Source organism: Oncorhynchus mykiss, chromosome 28, assembly GCF_057628025.1.
Source record: "Oncorhynchus mykiss isolate SJ-2025 chromosome 28, ASM5762802v1, whole genome shotgun sequence".
Taxonomy (NCBI): Eukaryota; Metazoa; Chordata; class Actinopteri; order Salmoniformes; family Salmonidae; genus Oncorhynchus; species Oncorhynchus mykiss.
Window position 1 is genome coordinate 20,258,435 of NC_143049.1, and position 21,010 is coordinate 20,279,444.

General features: G+C 39.8%; 1 protein-coding gene and 1 non-coding gene across 4 annotated transcripts; both read left to right on the forward strand.

Annotated features, from left to right (window-relative positions):
- Nucleotides 1–472: 472 nt before the first annotated feature.
- LOC110508689 (junctophilin-1) lies at nucleotides 473–19,555 on the forward strand. 3 transcript variants are annotated; one of them, XM_021589408.3, is made up of 6 exons: nucleotides 473–1,183; nucleotides 4,965–5,727; nucleotides 9,324–9,442; nucleotides 13,475–14,169; nucleotides 14,356–14,452; nucleotides 18,507–19,555. In XM_021589408.3, the coding sequence occupies exons 1-5, from the start codon at nucleotides 805–807 to the stop codon at nucleotides 14,434–14,436; spliced, it is 2,037 nt and encodes a 678-aa protein (XP_021445083.2). In that variant the 5' UTR covers nucleotides 473–804; the 3' UTR covers nucleotides 14,437–14,452; nucleotides 18,507–19,555. The 3 variants fall into 3 exon arrangements, with proteins under 3 accessions (XP_021445083.2, XP_021445082.2, XP_090081733.1); XM_021589407.3 differs by lacking the exon at nucleotides 18,507–19,555 and adding an exon at nucleotides 14,634–15,162 and having other exon boundaries at nucleotides 500–1,183; XM_090225607.1 differs by lacking the exon at nucleotides 18,507–19,555 and having other exon boundaries at nucleotides 500–1,183; nucleotides 13,475–14,410.
- Nucleotides 11,793–11,845, forward strand: LOC118944897 (U7 small nuclear RNA). The gene has a single exon (XR_005040302.1). It is a non-coding gene; the product is annotated as a U7 small nuclear RNA (small nuclear RNA).
- Nucleotides 19,556–21,010: the final 1,455 nt, after the last annotated feature.

A 21,010-nucleotide genomic window follows, 5' to 3' on the forward strand; every position in this document is an offset into this window, starting at 1 on the left:
TGAAATCATAACACACAAATAACAACAGTACATGAGTTTCATCTCTGTACTGATAAAAGTCCTAGCTTTTAATTTGTGTTTGCCACCAACACAACTGGCCAGTTCAACATCATTATCTGACGGTTGAGATTGATATAATTTTATTGTCTTCTATTAATAGTCAATGAACACGGATTCCACACCCCAAACTGAATGATTATGAGTCTAACCAGTAACCACAGAACTAGAATGAGTGATTCTATTTCTATGGGTTTAACATTCTGATAGAGTTTACACACAGAAAACCTTATGTTATTTTTGATTAGCCTACCTACAGATACCAATACTATATGCAATACGGACATATCAAGCAGGGTTATAATTATAATCGATTTAACTTTGAAACCAATATAAGAACAGATATCATTTATATTTTTGAATTACATCATGTCATGGCATTTTCATGTCATTACCCCCCCCCCCCCCTCCCCCCAACCACTCTATCTATCTCTCTCTCTCTCTCTCTCTCTCTATCTCTCTGCTGTGAGAGAGGGAGGAGAGATCATCATAAAATAAACCAGGAGCGATTCTGGCAGCGGTAGTGGCGCTCTCTCTCTTCTTCCCACGTACCGCTTTAGCCGACCACCACAAATCCACACAGTGACAATAATTCATCTCTGCTTGCAACCACAACACCACACTATCTACCGGACTCTCGCTTCAGTGCTGCTACTTTCCGTTTAAAATACGCTCTGGATTAGCGAGGGACAGACAGCACAATATCCGGGGGCTACCACGACTCGTTCTTCTCCCCTCATAATCTGAATGACGGGCGGACGGTTCGATTTTGACGATGGTGGCACATATTGCGGTGGCTGGGAGGATGGAAAAGCCCATGGGCATGGCGTCTGTACCGGGCCCAAGGGCCAAGGAGAATACTCCGGGTCCTGGAATAATGGTTTTGAGGTAGTGGGGGTGTACACCTGGCCCAGTGGAAACGTGTATCAGGGTTACTGGGCACAGGGGAAACGACACGGATTCGGTGTGGAATCGAAGGGAAAATGGATTTATCGTGGTGAATGGACTCATGGATTTAAAGGTCGATACGGGGTCCGGCAAAGTCTCCACACGCCTGCTAGATACGATGGGACATGGAGTAACGGTCTGCAAGATGGATATGGAGTTGAAACGTATGGTGATGGAGGTAAGCGTGTCAGTAACAGTTTGTGGTTAGTAGGCTACATATAAGGCAGTCTCACTTGTTACAGTGTAGCAGGGGGCACATGTTTCCACAAGTGTTTCGTTGTATATTTATAGTACAGTTGTAGTATAAGAGTTAACTATTTCCATTAATTGCAAAAGATTAGAGTAGAGAAGCCTGCCTGAACTATAGCCAGTGCCACACCACTGAACTCTATTGATATAGGACTGTACTGTTCAGTCTGCGCTGAGCTCTTTCATAACCTAACGTTGAAGGCATACTCCCATAGAGGTCATGGCTAAAAATAAAAATATCACTCAGACACACTTGAAAATCAAAGTGCTTTTTACCCAGGACAGATCTATAGACAACTATTGATCTTTGTTCATTTGTTGCAGTATGGAATTTAGCGTACAGTAGTTTCTATATAAAGTCGTTTTAGAGTTGTTGTTTTCAAAGATTGTGTTGTAGGCGCAGGTGGTCATGAAGTTGTAATGTCAGGCAACCTGGTCTCGGAGCATTTCATATTATTCTGTACTTAAAATCCGAGAGACCCCATTTCGTATGATATGTTACGAATGACAATTTGTATTAAATGTTTTGATTTGCAAAACATACAATATGTTACGAATTTGCAAAATTCATTATATGTTATACATTTGCTAAATGTATATGTCACTAATTCAAGCTCGGTGGCTAACGTTAGCTAGCTGGCTAACTCTAGTTAGGCTAGGGGTTAGGGTTAAGGTTAAGTTTAGGACTTAGGTTATAAGGTTAGGGTACGATTAGCTAAACGGGTTAAGGTTAGGGGAAGGATTAGCTATATGCTAAGTAGTTGCAAAGTAACTCAAAAGTAGTAAGTAGTTAAAAAGTTGCTAATTAGCAAAAATTGTCCGTGATGAGATTTGAACTTGTTCACATTATACAGCCACCCATCCACCCCAAACAACCAATCACCCAACTAAGTAACCATACCAAATGTACATTATCATAGTAATTTGACTGTGTTCTGAATTTACATTTACTATGTTATGTCTAGTCTTTGAGACTAGGCTGTGCCAGGGCACACAAGCATAGTCATACACACACAGTTGCATGTAACTTGTAGGTTATATCTATTCCAGAGAGAGAAATCTACTTTTTGCTGATTCATAGCATCGATTGATAGAGTTGTATTTATTGATTACAGGTGAAAGCAATAATGGATTGTAGGAAAGTCAAGAGACATTAGTTGATAATTAAACACACCACAATATCTTACTTCATGCAGTGTGATAGTCAATAGATACAGTAGCATAATACACAAATAACAACATAATAATTCGATTTGCAGAAGATAAAGTGAGCATTGTCTGAGGGCCAGACCCAACAAAACCTGAGCAAACGGTATTAGCCAGTTCCCCCTGAGCAAGCATGGCTTCGAGTGCTTTCTTTTGTGCTTTGAGTCGTCTAGTACTCTCATATCACTCACGGGTTCAATTTATAAAGCAAAAAAACACCGTTTGTGAACCTGACAATCTGAAGCAGTGAACGTTTTGCCTGACAACTCAAAATGAATTATTTAGCTGCTTTATCCTTTGCTACATGCTGTACTTCATTGCGGAGAAAACTAAAGTTTGTGGGCGTGGCGTAGCGTTTGGCAGGAGCAAGAAGTTAAGGCAGGCAGGCAGGTAGGTAGGCAGGTAAAAAGTAGTCATAATAGGATCAGTCAGTTTAGGAATCAGTGGGACAGTGTCACTCAACAAAATATAAATACTAGTCACTGACATGAAGCCTTTCAAAAGTGCCCTAATCTATCCTCCAAATGTGTTAAGATTGATTTTGTTCAGTAACTTATTTGTATTTAGGCTGATTTATTTCACATAGTAAGACAAATGGAGTTGTGTTTGGCTTGACTGACAAACTTACCAATGTCTCAAGTTACTTACCTCTTTAAAATAGCACATTCTTCTCTTTGGAAGCAATAATGATGGACAGTGGCATATCGCTTTGAGTGCACACCAGAATGCAGTATGTATTTAGAATTGTAGACCCCCTGTAGCTGCTGAAATGTTGGGAAGGCTGTGATGTGTGGTTTCTTGGCATTTTGCACTTCCCCCTTCAAACAAATATCTGAATGACAAAAACACAGTTGGAGTGTCAACTGAAGTTGTGATGATGTAAGGTCAGTCAGTGTTACTGTGGGGTTCAACATTACTGTTAAGAGTGTGGCAGGATTGTTTTCTTTTAGAATTAACTTCCACCTTTTCGTTGTATGAAATTAGTGACTTTTGCCAAACTGCAGGCTTTCCAATGGATCTTGTGTGCAGGAGCATAAGGAAAGCCAAATTAACCTCAATGCCCTATGCACTTGTGGAGATCTGAGAGGATTTGAAAGGTGTAAGCAATATCATAATAGCGCTAACTTTCCCTCTGATAGGCTAGGTGGAAGTTTCACTATATTGCTTATACCAATCAAAGTGTATCAGATCTCCACAAGTGCATAGGGCATAGGGTCTAGTGGCTAATTTGGGATTGGGCCGTAGAATGAGTGGCCATAGCCTAAAGTTCCCAGGCCCTCCTTCATGCCACAGCCTGTTTCAGGACAGGTTGTTACTGGGTGGGAGCTCATCTTTGAAAAGTAGGCTAACATATTTGGACCACTGCACTTGTTGTAACCTCACTAGGCCCTATCTAATCATAGATAAGGATACTCCATAGTAATGCCTTCATCCTTGCCAGGGCCGGCTTCAGGCATAAGCGACATAAGCAGTCGCTTTGGGCCTCCGGCCGCTAGGGGGCCCACATCCACAAAAATGAAATATTTCCCCTTTGATTTTGTTAGTCATTCTCACTCAGATATCATATTAACATGCCATAACCCACTGGGCAAAAACTGTTTGAACCAATGTTACTTCCACATCATTTCAACCCCCCAAAATCTATGTGATGACGTTGAAACAACATGGGAAACTGATTGTATTTGCAAAAAGTCATCAACATAAGGGCATATCATATTTTTTTCACTTAACTTTTAACGTAAATCCAATGACATGGAGACATTTGTTGTTGATTACACATTGAATTCACATTAGTTGACAACTCAACAAATGTAAATAAAAACTAGACGTTGAACGTTGAAGTCATGTCAAATGTATAAAATTGCATGAAATTAGCTTTAAAATGGCAAAATCGGAATTCCCAAACAAACCTCGCTTAGGGCCCCCAAAAGGCTAGGGCCGGCCCTGATCCTTGCCAACTTTCCAAAACCTTAACAAACATTGGAGCACATGTCTTTACAATGACAAGAGAAGGCCACTAACTTTAATTATGTACCAGTGGTAGCCTATGCTTTTCGACTATGTCTACTGCCATAAAGACTGCCTGGTTTGGCATAACGCCAAGAGTATATGAATAGCAAATGATGAAGTGATAGTAAATCACGATATAAACAAATACTGAAAAATGAATCTCGTCATGGACGTGGTATCTTGAATGTGGTTAGAAATACATACAGGTCTGTCTGACTGACAGCAGAATCACAGTACCTGGGTGAGATTAGATATTGTATATGATTTCAACCCATTCAATGAAAAGTTTCCAATATAATAAGGATATTATGTACTTTTAAAGATGTTTCCACTTCAATGGCTTGAATTGACATTGGGCTAGTGTAAAGAGATTCTAATCAACTGTAATATTCTAATTTTGTACCCCAAATGGTTATTTTGTCATCATGACAAAAATGTGTGTTCAAGATTTTCTTAACCTTTGTATTAATTTGAGCAATTTCTTGTCCTAACAGGTACGTACCAGGGGCAGTGGACAGGAGGAATGCGACACGGTTATGGTGTGCGGCAAAGTGTACCTTACGGGATGGCTACGGTTATTCGCTCACCTCTTCGAACCTCGCTGGCCTCGCTCCGCAGCGAACAGAGCAACGGCACCGTCCTCCATGCCAACCTCGACCTGTCAGACAGCCTTGCCGGCACCAGAGGAGGCTTTGTTCTCAACTTCCACAGCGAAGGCGAAGGTGAGAAGAAAAAAGGCCTGTTCCGAAGAGGGTCCCTGTTCGGCAGCCTAAGAAACCTCAGAAAGTCTGACTCCAGGTCGTCCATATCAAGCAAACGCAGCTCCGCCCGCAGCGATGCCGCCAGCTCCATCAGCCGAATCAGCTCCAGTGATGCCAATTCCACCATCAGCTTCGGAGATGGAGTTGATGAGTACATGCCCCTGGAGGACAATGTAGATGCCACCACCACTGAGTCCTACATGGGGGAGTGGAAGAACGACAAGCGGAACGGCTTTGGTGTCAGTGAGCGCACCAACGGGATGAAGTATGAGGGAGAGTGGATGAACAATAAACGCCACGGCTACGGATGCACAATGTTCCCAGATGGCACCAAAGAAGAGGGGAAATATAAAAACAATGTGTTGGCGCGAGGCATCAAGAAACAGCTCATTCCTCTCAAAAACACCAAAACTAAACAGAAAGTGGATCGGGCTGTGGAAGGAGCCATACGGGCAGCAGCTATTGCCAAAACAAAAGTAGAAATAGCCACTTCAAGGTAATCATTTTCTCAATGTGCATGCTTGCGTCTGAAATGACACCCTATTTCCTATGCAGTGGACTGCTTTTGACCCTTTGCTTTAAGGGCCCTGTTCAAAAGTAGTGCACTATTTTCGGAATAGGGTGCCATTTCGGACGCAGGGCATGTTGTGGTGGTGGTGGTGATGGATCCTACTGCTACGTGGGCTTCCAGTTCAGGTCTGCTGATTAGGTTAGGTTGAATGGCTGACAGGTTGGGATTCTCAACTAGGGTCAGGTTTTTATTGGTGTCACCTTATCCTACCTCTCTCCAACATTCTCCAACTTTCTCCAACGCTCTCTCCATCTTTCACTTTCTCACACACACACACACACACACACACAAACACACACACACACACACACACACACACACACACACACACAGACACACACAGACACACACAGTAGAACATGTTTTGCACATACATGTGGCACACGTAACACATGTTACAGACTTAAAGTTCAGATGATGAACTTCAGTACGTTGTAAATTCAGACAGTGGAACAATTTGATACACACTGTAGTGATCCAAATAGTGAGGATCAAATCAAGACAAATCATGGTACAACCATATTGTTCACATCATTGTGAGGGTGTGACCCTGTGACACATGAGTTTTGTGAATATTGGCAGGTGAGGGACAATTGCAAGAGTTCTATAAAGAATTAGGTTATTAATCAGTGTTCATAGTTGATTGAGCCACATGCTCTTGTTTAAACGTATTCAAGACATAAATCTCAGAGATAGCTCAGTCTTAAAAACGATCTCTCAGACCAGAATACTGAGTGTGTATTATAAGCATGGAAATCTGGCTCGTCTGAAATACATTTGATTGCGATCAGGTGGAACACCGAAACCATACACAGCTGCTTGTTGAACGAAGTCGAGCTCTTGGCTGGAAAACTACATAGAAAATATTGTTCTCCTCGTCTCAGGCCTACATTCTGTGCCTACTGCCTTTTCAAAAGCAAGGGGTGACAATGAGTAATTTACCAGGGCATGGAATAGCAAGGAGAAAGCTGTTGAACTTTTGAAGTGGTAGTTCTCTTAGACACCCACATCAACTTGAGCCAGCCAAGTAATATATCTGGTTCATGTTAGAACATGTGAGATAGCTAATATGAAGTACAAAGCCATGGTCTATGAAGTCCTTATGACATGGGTTGGACTTAATAAAAATAAAGTTAAAGTTGAATCAGAAATAAAGACTCAAGAGAGAAAAAATTGCAACCATATTGTTAGTAGCCTATCACTTCTTTCAACACTTCATTAAACAATAATATTCATTAAACTGGGCTATTGTCCTTGGAATGCAATGCACAGAGATATACTACCATATGAAACACCCACCCCCTATCTGTTTACAGTATCAAAATAGTCACTTCATTGCCAAATCATGCCCACCCATCCCCCTTTCCTTGTAATCTTCTTGAATGAGAAACCATCATTAGCATGTTCTTTATCCTGATTTTCTGGCATCTGTATACATTTTAATGAGGGCTCTCATATCTAGGCTCACCATCACAGCAACTCCTCCTGTCATGAAATAGAAATATGTCCCTGCAGCGGCAGAATGTCTAAAATGAAGGCCTCTGCCTTTGAAGACTGTTATGTGGCTGAGTTGATAAGTGTGGTAAGAGCTTTGGAACGTGCGGACCGGGTTCGGCTTGCGTCACTTTTCCCGTCATCTGGGTGGAAGCCCAGGGGAGCGAATGAGAGAGGGAGGGGGAGAGAGAGAGAGAAAGAGGGAGAGACGAAGGAGAGCAAGCAGTTCCTAGACCAGACCGGACGGTGTGTGCTAGCTCTGCTCTCCTCACATGTAAAGCCATCAGCCTCTAGTGTGTCAGTCAGCACTGAGCTCTGACTAAATAAGGCAAGGCAGGACTTGGCTTATCAACACCTGACAGGAATACAGCCTAGCAGCAGCAGCTGAGCTGATACTTCTCTGTCCCACCATCCACTTTCATCTGGTGGATTACTCAGTCAGTCTATCTGGCTGGGAATAGGTGTTGGGTAGGTGGTTTATTGCTCATCTTCCCTCCGAGCTCTCCTAGACTTGCTAACAAGCTCCCATTTAAGCTTCTTAAACTTGGTTCAAGTCGCCTTTTTAAAATGTGCCCTCGCTCGCTCTCTTTTCTCCCCGAGCCATGTGATTTGGTGTAGCCTATGGCCCCAGGTTTGAAAGCTTTCGGGAAGCCTACATGAAATTGTATGATGATATAAGTATAACTTGTTGTACTCCTCATTGTACAGTACTGTAGCTATGTGAGCCCATGGGCACGATGACTCAATCAAATATTTGTGAAATCCTCCTGTACTCCTCTATAACAGATTAATGGCATGATTCATTCAACAGCACATCTGCACTATATGCATATGGAGTTCACATGGTTCACAGTGATTCACTGACTGCGAAACTGTCAGATGTCTACATGAGGCAAAGCCAATTGCACATAATGAAGACTTTCCTCAATGCACAATGTAAGCTTCTGTAGTCATGTGCCCCCTAAAGTTGTTAAAATGCAACTGCATAGTCAGTCGTTGAAAAAAAGAGAACGTCCACACTTCAAATTAAGGTTGAAAAAGCATACGTTTTATTCAATTGCAGACAAGGACCACGTGTTTTGCCCTTGTCAGCTTAATCGGTTTCAAACACTCTCTTTTATCCACCTTCATTTGAAAAGTTAAGGCTTTCTTAAAGTTTTTGAAAGGATACATTCATTTCAAGAGACACCATGTAAATCCTCCTGTACTCCTCTGTATTCAGAGGCCCTGAATGACACTCATACAGACAGTTGTAAAACCAACTACCTCTTATTGAACTGTTTATAAAGAAACACTATTGAATTAATCTTGTGCCATTGAAATACTGTACATCTTGATAAGTATCAAGAAGTATATCATGGTATTCTGTATGTTAATGCATGTAAATAGTTTGTTTTGAAAACAATTTTACTTGAGCGAAAGGAAGTAAATGCAACACAAATATCTAACTTGAAAAAAAGTTTCATCAGAAATGACAAAAATGATGGTTGTGATGAATGACACAATGCCTTCTATTGAATATCACACAGTGGATATGCATGTCAAGCCATTTAATGTTTGCAACATGCATTTTACTGCTAAGAGCATGAAACTGCACGATAACCATACTATTTTATTAGTTAATTCTCTACTTCTAATATTATTTAATGTTGGAAAAACCTTTGGCTCCAACAATATTTATTGGCAACACTGTAGCACCACTGAGCTCTCCAGTCTCAACCCTATAAGACACTAAAGACAGTGTCTATCTGGAAGGCCCAGAGCCATGTAGTGCTTCACCCTCCCAGACCTGGCTTCAAGTAGTATTAGATATATTTTGTATAATTTAGCTGTGTCTGATTGGGCTTGTCTGGAGAAATAAAACCAATGGAACAGTCCCAAAAGTGTAAACTCTGTCGCTCTTGGACTCTCAATCAACATGCTCAAACAAATGCTAAAAGTATTTAAAAGTAAACCAATTGTATTTGAACCCAGGTATGTACCCTTCCAAGTCTAACCGGCTATAATTCTGCTTTGCCTTCATCCAGAACGGCTCACGCCAGGACTAAAGGTGATGCTGCTGACCAGGCCGGTCAGTCAGCCAGTCAGGACTCAGACATCGCCAGGGCAGTGGCCAGGGAACTGTCTCCCAACTTCCATCAGCCAGGTAAACCAACGTACCCAACCTACCCAACCAGACCACAGCATCTATTTATCTCACAGCCCCTTGTTATAATCGCCTTTGTCCAATGCCTTTTGTGTCTGGGTTGTGTGTTTTTCTTTATTTTCAGTCTGGGGCAGATGTATATGCAAATGTACCAAATGTAAATGAAAATCGGTTTAGGGAGGAATATAATTAGCATAATTTACCTTGGGGTCTTTTTCATCCTCAGAAAAATACAAGGTCAGTGTTTTTTGGGATAACAAGTGTCACATATTTATGAGTACAATATTTTATATTACAGTGAACCTGTTTCTGCAGCATCGATGTACAGTCAGGTCCATAATTATTGTCCCCCTTAAGCAAAAAATACTAAAAAAGACTGTATAAAATAAATAAATAAGAAAATAATTCTGAACTATAAAGTACTGTATAAGAAAAAGGGAAATTATATTATTTTATTCTCATACAATTACTCAGAGAAAGAGATTTTGTTTCTAAGGTAATTTATTTAAATCTACAAAAGATAGGGTTAACAATGATTGGCACCTCTGTTTTCAATACTCCCAGCACCCTCCCCCTGCAAGGATAACAACACTGAGCCTTTCTCTAAAATGTTTTATCAGATTGGAGAACACATTGGGAGGGATCTTAGGCCATTCCTCCATACAGAATCTTTGCAGAGCCTTGATATCCCCAAATCCACCACTGGTGTGTGTGGCCAAAGAGCTCTATTTTTATGTCATCTGACCATAGCACCGCCTGGAGGTAAACTGCATGGCACTTGGAACTGGTGCAATGCTCAGATGACATGAAAATAGAGCTCTTTGGCCACACATACCAGTGGTGTGTTTGGTGTTGAAAAACAGAAGCATATGCAGTAAAGTCCCTTATACCTACGGTCAAATATGGTGGTAGATCTTTGATGTTATTGGGCTATTTTGCTGCCTCTGGTCTCGGGGCCCATGTTAAGGTCAACGGGGTCATGAACTCTACCAAGAACCAGGACATTTTAACCAAAAACCTGGTTGCCTCTGCCAGGAGGCTGAAACTTGGCCACAAGTGGTACTTCTAGCAAGACGATAACCTTAAGCACAAATCAAAATTGTTAACTGACCACAAAATCAACATTTTGCATCTCAGTCTCGGGACTTGAACCCCATTGAAACCCTGTGGTTTGAATTGAAGAGGGCAGTTCATAAGCACAGACACAGGATATCAAGGATCTGGAAAGATTCTGTATGGAAGAATGGTCTTCTACACCTGCATTGCTTGCTGTTTGGGGTTTTAGGCTGGGTTTCTGTACAGCACTTTGAGATATCAGCTGATGTACGAAGGGCTATATAAATAAATTTGATTTGATTTGATTTAAGATCCCTTCCAATGTGTTCTTCAATCTCATAAAACATTTAAGAAAAGGTCTCAGTGTAGCTATCCTCACAAGGGGAGGGTATTGAAAACAGGGATGGCAATAATTTTGACCCCTATCTTTTAAAGATTTTTTAAAATGACTTGTTAAACAAAATCTATTTCTCTGAGCAATTGTAAAATAAAATAATATAATTTCTAAATGTTCATATTCATCAAGGGTGCCAATAATTTTGGATCTGGCTGAATGTCTACATTGTACGGCACAGCATATTCTTGTACAAAACCCCCCCAAAATAATTCAGCTTTTGTCAGCCTGCTTAGTTTTGTAAGAGGGTCGTTCTTCAGTGTGATCAGAGACTGTAGTGTTCGTGTTACGGTCTCATGCATGTTTAACTCCTGTATGCATGTAGGTTTGTGATCTTATGTCATCGCTGGGCATTCCTCTTTTTACCACATGGTCTTGCTCAGGTCTGGACCATATAGGCTCTTTAAACCTTATACACTTGACCTGACACCAGGATAGTGTATATCACCGACTATTAATAATCATGTTCCATAGCCAGCCAGCTTGCAAGCTCACAGCTTACTATAGCATACTAGAATACTTACTATAGAATTCTGTAGTAAACTGTACTATACTGTTGAATACTATACTACACACTGTAGTATCCCTCGATCATGTGTAATATTTAGTATAGAATTTTGTAGTATACTGTAGAATACAATAGTAAATACTACAGTATTATCCCCCTCAGAAAAACTGTAGTAAATACTAAAGAAATATCAGCAAAATCACTACACTGTTTTTTTTACTGTAGTAAATAGTACAGTATTTCCTTTGCATATACCCTGCCCTTTCCCCTCCCAATATCCCAATTTGTGCCACCCATAAGTGAGAAACTTACATGCCACGTATACACCACATGTTGTGTTCCCTATGGTTATAGAAAACTCTCCGTTCAGACTCCAGTCCTACCTACCTACAAAATGTGCTCCTTTAGTATTTCTCCAGTAGGTTTCCTCAAGGAGAAAGCCCCCCAAGATGATCAATCAAAAACACTTTAGTAAATACAGTAATGTCCCCCAAAACACTACAGTAAATAGTAAAGTATACTACAGTCCGCAAGAACACTACACTAAATACTACAGTCCACAAAAACAGAAGAGTAAAAACTACAGTATATTACAGTCCGCAAAAACACTACAGAAATTACTATATTATATACTGCTACTTTTTTTTACTACAGTATTTATACTATAGTATTCTGTAAACACTACAGTGACTACTACAGTAAAGCCAGCAAAAAAACACTACAGTGAATACTATAGCATTCCTACTATAGTATTTTTTCATGTGCGCTGTTCTCTTTTATTTCAATAATTTCTTATTACTGTTTGTTAATGCCATATAAATGTCTTATTAACAATGATTTATCTTTGTGATTTGATTGGCTTTTCATGAACAACTGCTGAGGATGTAGAGATTTAGTAAGGGATCATAGCACTTTGATGCTATTAATAGTATAATAAATATTATGAACAACGATTCCATTTGATAACACTGCTTGCGTCAGAAAGGTATCAACTTTGTTGGCTTGCGAACTCCACTTGTGTCAGCTGTGTGACAGTGTTGGCCTCACCAGTGGTCAGGAGAATGTCGAGAATCCTTCCAACCTTTAATAATAAACCAACTGGGACAGCTTTGAAACTTCATTAACCTCTGCAGGATCGGTGTCCCCCCCGTGGGACAGTTGAGCTAACATAGGCTAATGTGATTAGCATGAGGTTGTAAGTAACAAAAAACATTCCCAGGACATAGACATATCTGATATGGGCAGAAAGATTAAATTGTTGTTAATCTAACTGCACTGTCCAATTTACAGTAGCTATTACAGTGAAATAATACAATGCTATTGTTTGAGGAGAGTGCACAATCATGAACTTGACAATGTATTAATAAACCAATTAGGCACATTTGGACAGTCTTGATACAACATTTTGAACAGAAATGCAATGGTTCATTGGATCTGTATAAACTTTGCACATACACTGCTGTCATCTAGTGGCCAAAATCTAAATTGCACCTGGGCTGGCCTTTCCCTTGCATTTCAAAGATGATGGTACAACCCACCCCCACAAAAAACGTGTTTTTTTTCTTTGTCTTATCTTTTACCAGATCTAATGTGTTATATTCTCCTACATTAATTTCACATTTCCACAAACTCCAAGGTGTTTCCTTTCAAATGGTATCAAGAATATGCATATCCTTGCTTCAGGTCCTAAGCTACAGGCAGTTCGATTTGGGTATGTCATTCTAGGTGGAAATTGAAAAAAAGGGTCAGATCCTTATTAAGGAACAAATATGTTAAATCATGGATGCAGAAAAGGCATCCTAACCATGATATAACTCACAGTGAATAAATGTGAATTTATGATTTACCAAAAGCAACACAAAATAATATTTAGGTGTATGTTTATATCCGTATCTGAAATTGGGATTCAGCACTAAGTGCTTGTTGAGGGGGAAAAAAACATTTGTGTTGATTGTGATATAAACACATGGCATTAATTCAAACATTGTGATATATTAGATCACTGTTTACACGGACTTAGTATAGCTAAAGACTGTATGATAATAATGTCCTTCCATTTCCTTCCATTTTCTAGGCCCTGATTATATAAAGCAGAGGTTCAATGAACCTATTGAACCTATTGTCCAAGAGGAGAAGAAAGAGAAGTCCTCCTCAAGTAGCCCTCATTTCTACCGTAAAGGCACAACCCCAGACCACTCTCCAACTGCGACTCCCCAGCCCTCTCCCCCACCAACACCCCCACCAGCGCCAGCCCCAGAGCCCAAGAAGAGCCTCTTCAGCAAGCTCACCCCCAAGCCAGGGAAAGAGAATAAAACCCCTTCAGCAGAGAGCCAGGCCCCGGTCATCACAAAGGCAGTCTCTAAGACATCGTTGAAACAGGAAGTAAGACAAGAAGTGCCTCCCCAACCGAAAACTTTCAAGATGGCGGAGTCGGTCCCCGTCAGCCCTGGCAATGGACAGCTGCACACTGACACTGAGTACCACGGCTACTACATGAAGGCAGACGTGAAGATCCCCCCAGATGAACCTGAGGGAGTAGAGGAGGAGCATGTTACTCCGTCCACCTTTGCCCAGATGACACAGCCCGCAAAACCTATGGCGCAATACAGGACACCCACCCCAAAACCTGGAGTGCCAAAGTCAGCAGCCAAAGAAAGCAAACCTGAGCTAACACTTAAGAAACAAGATTCGTATAAGCCAAAAAGCCTAGCAGAAACTAGGAAACAAGCCAGCTTGGAGATCACCACGGATTTCGTAGAGGAAGAGTCAGTAAGTAACTCATACTGTATGATGATGAAAATGGGAAAACTGAAGCAAAGAGAAAGAAAGGTGTCATTTCAGAACAACGTATGAAACATCAAAGGTAGTCTCATATTTTCTGTGATAATGCCTAGCTAACTTTCAAATGCTGTTATTGAAATGTTCTCCTGAAGCTTTGTCTTTCCTACTTCACAGGGTCCTAACTCAATACTGGTTGCCCTTGTAATGCTGTTGAATATTGGTCTAGCAATAATTTTTATCCATTTTTTAACCTGACGGAATCTGAACTGAGGTAAGAGTCAGCTTAATAACATTTATTCAGATGTTATGAATTGTAGAGCATTGTGACACAGTAGTTTTTTCCCATTACATTTTAAAGTGTAAATTGCAAGTTTTACATGACATTAAGATACAGATAAGCCTGAATGTGATTCAACATAACTATTAACCCTCTAACTGTTTTGACCCTTCAGTGAACTCATCAAAACTAGTGGCATAGGTCCCTAACTCTCTGCATTTGCGTCAACGGCCTTTAAAAATGGCACCGGTCAAGCACAGACACAGGCAAAGGAGGACTGTAAATAGTGTGAAACATTGGAGAAAGATGAGACCAGGACCATTCGGCCCAGACGCTGCCCAGTTTCGCTGGCGATGATTTGTGACTCGCTTTGGTTCTGTGAAAGCTGAAGCAAGCAGTCATTGGGAAAGCAACAAAAAAACAATCTGCTGATCCAAGCTGTTTACCAGTCAAGTGCGTTGCCACTTCATATGCCCTGACAGGGGGGATGTGGAGGGGGGTGGGCAGGGGGGATATGTTCAGAGATGCACTTTTAGTTGACAGAAGCTAACAGCTGCCTTACTATTTTACCATCTGACGTTTTAGTGGGGAGATGCAGTGCACAAGGCTGCCAGAGGAATGTGTTTCGGCAGACTTTGCTGCCTTGGGAGTGCATCTCGGTGTGTCTCAGTGTTCACTATACTATTCACTTGGTCGATAAGAAATCATACATGTTTCGAAGTGGCACTCACCAGTCTTATTCCATTCCCCACTGCTAAAGCCTTGTCTAACTTCTCATGTTAGGACATGCTTGTGCATGGGGCTGTTTCAAGTGCATCTGTTTTATGTATTAGTTAGTAACTGTTAGGTTTTCATAATTTTTTTTCGCTTTGTCTGTTTATCCTTAGGTATTACAAATTATTAAGATAAGATTTATCTTATTATTATTCAAGTCTAGTCCATGCATTTCTCAAACTTTTTGAAGATCCTTCAAATTCAAAGAAATTTCCATAAAGCCTATGTTACACAAATCAGTTCATTTGAAAGAAATTGCAACAATTAATTCCAGTTATTGTGAGGACATACAGTGCCTTGCGAAAGTATTCGGCCCCCTTGAACTTTGCGACCTTTTGCCACATTTCAGGCTTCAAACATAAAGATATAAAACTGTATTTTTTTGTGAAGAATCAACAACAAGTGGGACACAATCATGAAGTGGAACGACATTTATTGGATATTTCAAACTTGTTTAACAAATCAAAAACTGAAAAATTGGGCGTGCAAAATTATTCAGCCCCTTTACTTTCAGTGCAGCAAACTCTCTCCAGAAGTTCAGTGAGGATCTCTGAATGATCCAATGTTGACCTAAATGACTAATGATGATAAATACAATCCACCTGTGTGTAATCAAGTCTCCGTATAAATGCACCTGCACTGTGATAGTCTCAGAGGTCCGTCAAAAGCGCAGAGAGCATCATGAAGAACAAGGAACACACCAGGCAGGTCCGAGATACTGTTGTGAAGAAGTTTAAAGCCGGATTTGGATACAAAAAGATTTCCCAAGCTTTAAACATCCCAAGGAGCACTGTGCAAGCGATAATATTGAAATGGAAGGAGTATCAGACCACTGCAAATCTACCAAGACCTGGCCGTCCCTCTAAACTTTCAGCTCATACAAGGAGAAGACTGATCAGAGATGCAGCCAAGAGGCCCATGATCACTCTGGATGAACTGCAGAGATCTACAGCTGAGGTGGGAGACTCTGTCCATAGGACAACAATCAGTCGTATATTGCACAAATCTGGCCTTTATGGAAGAGTGGCAAGAAGAAAGCCATTTCTTAAAGATATCCATAAAAAGTGTCGTTCAAAGTTTGTCACAAGCCACCTGGGAGACACTCCAAACAAGTGGAAGAAGGTGCTCTGGTCAGATGAAACCAAAATTGAACTTTTTGGCAACAATGCAAAACGTTATGTTTGGCGTAAAAGCAATACAGCTCATCACCCTGAACACACCATCCCCACTGTCAAACGTGGTGGTGGCAGCATCATGGTTTGGGCCTGCTTTTCTTCAGCAGGGACAGGGAAGATGGTTAAAATTGATGGGAAGATGGATGGAGCCAAATACAGGACCATTCTGGAAGAAAACCTGATGGAGTCTGCAAAAGACCTGAGACTGGGACGGAGATTTGTCTTCCAACAAGACAATGATCCAAAACATAAAGCAAAATCTACAATGGAATGGTTCAAAAATAAACATATCCAGGTGTTAGAATGGCCAAGTCAAAGTCCAGACCTGAATCCAATCGAGAATCTGTGGAAAGACCTGAAAACTGCTGTTCACAAATGCTCTCCATCCAACCTCACTGAGCTCGAGCTGTTTTGCAAGGAGGAATGGGAAAAAATGTCAAGTCTCTCGATGTGCAAAACTGATAGAGACATACCCCAAGCGACTTACAGCTGTAATCGCAGCAAAAGGTGGCGCTACAAAGTATTAGCTTAAGGGGGCTGAATAATTTTGCACGCCCAATTTTTCAGTTTTTGATTTGTTAAAAAAGTTTGAAATATCCAATAAATGTCGTTCCACTTCATGATTGTGTCCCACTTGTTGTTGATTCTTCACAAACAAATACAGTTTTATATCTTTATGTTTGAAGCCTGAAATGTGGCAAAAGGTCGCAAAGTTCAAGGGGGCCGAATACTTTCGCAAGGCACTGTATTTCTAAATAGTCCAATTTGAGAGTAATTGATATGCAATTGAAGTATCTTAGCAGTATACAGGCACAGATGTTTTTGACTAACCAGCTATTGGCTGGAGGCTGGCTACATATAACACAAACTTATAAGATTACATAGTTAACCAACACTGTGATAAAAAAAAGTAGACTTTATTTGAAGATGTTAGTAATTTAGAGCTAAATTTGGGATATTGAATCATTTTATGACTGATTCAATAAAACACATTTTTATTTCTATCTATCTATACAGCCAGTGATAAAGTTTGTTAACATGGCTAGTCATTCACACAGTGTACTTTATGTATACTGACCCTACAGTATATTGCACCAAATTGGTTGCTTGTAATTTGATTGATTTTAAGGCAAAGGACTGTAGTTTTGGGTGTGGTTTGCACTTGCAGATAGATTTTGCCAGTTTTTATTGTGCAATCAAGGATCAATGTGCAAACATTTTTTAGTCTAAAGTGTTTTGTGAAATAAAGGCATAATGGTTAATTTTCAAATGGAAGCATATGACTTTCCAATTTCTTATTTTTTTCCTATTTTGTAGGAAATATGGCGTCCAACATTGATTTATTGCCACATGAATATAACATACACAGTAGATTGACACACGAAGAGAATACATAAGAATAAAGTGATTTGTTTGGTTTGATTTTAATTAGAAAATATGCAGTTGCATCTTGTAGAATTATGTTGAGGAATTGTTAGAATTATTTTTTAAACTGTGTGCACAGGTTGGTTGATGCATGTCAAATTGTTTCCTTAATAGTTTGGCGTCTTTAATTTGGCCAAGCCAACACCACAGCTAGCCTACCAACACTGGACCTCATACTTACTAACTTGCACGGTTGTGAAAGCAGCCCAATGCTTGAAACCTACTCCGCAATAACACCTTGTTATGTGTGTTGAATACATTCAGGTAGAGTAAATGGTTGGCTAAATGTCATAACATTAGCATGACGTTCCAGTTTACTTTGGATAAGACAGTAGAGAGAGAGTCATTGTCTTAAACATGTGAAAGTCTAATTACTGTATTCAATGTCATCAATATAATATTTTATTTTTGTTGTGACTAGTTAGCTAAGCATGCCTATTCAGTTTTATTTTTTGAATAATAAATATGTTCTGTTTGCTCAGTTAAAATAGAATGAAATGTATTATATTTATAAAACTGTACATTTTGGTAAACTGTTTGATAGGTGTAGGAGATGCATTTTCACTGGTTATGTTAACATTTCCATTTGCAACAATGCTGAGAGTATGGTATGAGGAGGATGTGAAGGATGCATCAGTTGGAATTCAGGGCAGTAACATTGAGATGTTTTACAGAGGTTTGGTCAGACAGACTGCCACAGAGAGAATGTGAGATTGGAAGAAGAAAGCATCAGAAGGGGAAATGGCTCCAGATATGTTTATTACTACTTTTCTGAGTGTAAAGTAATAAAGAACATTTAGAGCACCGAGTTAAAGGGCAATTCCACCACTTTTCCACCTCATATTCACGATCTCTTGCACCATACTCTTCACTGGGCACAGATGTCAAGTCAACGTCTTTTCCACATTGGTTCAATGTAATTTCATGGAAACAACGTTGATTCAACCACTGTGTGCCCAGTGGGCAGTGTCTACATATATGAAAACAGTGCATTTCTATGATCCGTGGTTAAAAAGAGGAAATACCCAAAAAAAAAAAATGCTTCTCTGTGACATCACAGGGTAGGACTAAAAGTAAGAAAAACTGTGATTTTCAAAACTTGTAATGATTTTGTAGCCAGAGGGAGGGTATTTTCTTGCTCCCAACGTCAACACAAATCTCATAGTGTTTGAAAATCACTGTTTTAAACTGTCTTAACTTTTGATGTCATCAGGTGGAACTTTTTACCTCATTTTTTTTCTACTAAATATAGAAATGTGCCATTTCCACATCTGTGACACTGGTATTGTGCTGGAGATAATGAAAATGAGCTTGAAAAGTGGGTGGAGTTGCCCTTTAAAGAGCACAGGCAAAGTTCAAAGTTGAAAGAACCACAATGAATGATCAATAATTTATTTTTCTTGTCTAAACTGTATTTGCACACAGCTATGTATAAGGCTATTTTCTACTAATTGTACCTGATGCTACATACATTTTTTTGGCCAAAATTCTGAGCTGTTATTACTGTTTAAAGGCAAAGGAACAGTCTATTTATGTATGATTGTATTTTTCTAAAATGTTCTAAACTATATTTTGGAAAACTAGCCTGTCAATTTTTGGAAAATGTAACTTACAATTTGATAGATATTTTTAATTAGTGATTTTAATATCAATTCAATATTTGTGAACTGCTGCCAGGCTTACAAAGAATATAACTGAATACAAAATAAACAACATTAAGCTATATTGGGCAATTTGTTTGGATATTTATGATCTTCTGACCACAATGACTTTAATGGATTTTGGGACAGTTGTCTCTGTCCAATTTTGTGTGTGATCTTGTGTGAGTGGGGGCCCGGTTTTTTCTGTCCTTTATCAGAAGTCGGATCAGTGAAGGTAAGGAGGTTATCTGAAAAGAGACACAGATCTAAAGGTCTAAAGGTGTTAATACTCAAACGACAATGATATTCCAGTCAGTTGTTGACGTTGTATGTTTTATAGTTCTCACTCCAACACCCTGACATAACACTTTGAATTGTCTCTTGTTTTCACTCAAGCATACTGATGTAATATTTCAAATGATTAAACTTCTTATTAACACTGGTGGTCAGAGGAAAGGGGGAATTCCTCTTTGCTTAAATTGATTTGCCATAGCAGGAGGCATACTATTTAAATTAAGAGCAGTCTAACCTCCCTGAGTGTGAAAATTGGCCCTTGTCTGAGGGATTTCTGCAGTTATCCTGAGACTAAAATAGTGTACAACAGCTGCTGCTGGTAGAGTGTCACATTTGAAAGCCCTAGAAGAGGTTGTGGATTTCGTTCTGTATGTACTCTGCTCACATCGCAGTGTATATGAGTGAATGGAAGGACTGACAAACTGATTTTTTTCCATTCTATTTGTGTTTCCAGACAACCTCTGTACGGGATAGTGGTTCAGAGGAAATGGCCACAAATAATGAATATATTGCAGCCATGGCAACTCATACTGTTCTTCTAGGGGAGAGCGCCGACCGAGAGTCCATAAGCTTTTGAAGCACTACAACGTTTCCCACTTAAGAATAGTATTCTATTTTTCCATTTTTTTCAATTATGTCTCCAAATTTCTCAACAGTTATTACACCATTACTCCAAGCATAAGCATGGACTGGTAGACCATACTGATATCACAACAGGAGTATTATTAAAAATACATTTGTGCATACACTAACCACAAGGAACACTTTAGAATGTGAAAATACACATGGAAACTGGAAAAAAACAAGTAGGATTCTAGCTGATTCTGGCATTGCATCAATGAACTTACGCCAGAAACAGAATTGCGTATTGCACTTACACTTTGTTGTTGGAAGGAGACCTGTTTCAGACAATAAATCCTATGCGGGTGTTATATTTCTGCCAAATGCACTCCCAACCAACAATCTCTTAATGAATCTACTCTATGGTACTGCGCTCATCAGATATTTGGTCTCGAATGAGGTCTCGTAATGTATAGTCAGTCGTAAATGTATAGCCCGTGCGCAATTTCAGATATATTTTTGTCGGAATAGACAAGGATAAACAGTGTTGGTTACAGGTATATTGCTGGCATGTGAATGGGAGACAGTGTCAAATCCCAATCATCTCCAACTATACACACACTCATATTTCAAGTTAACATATACCTTCAAATCATATTAAAAGTATATAAATCAATATCAAC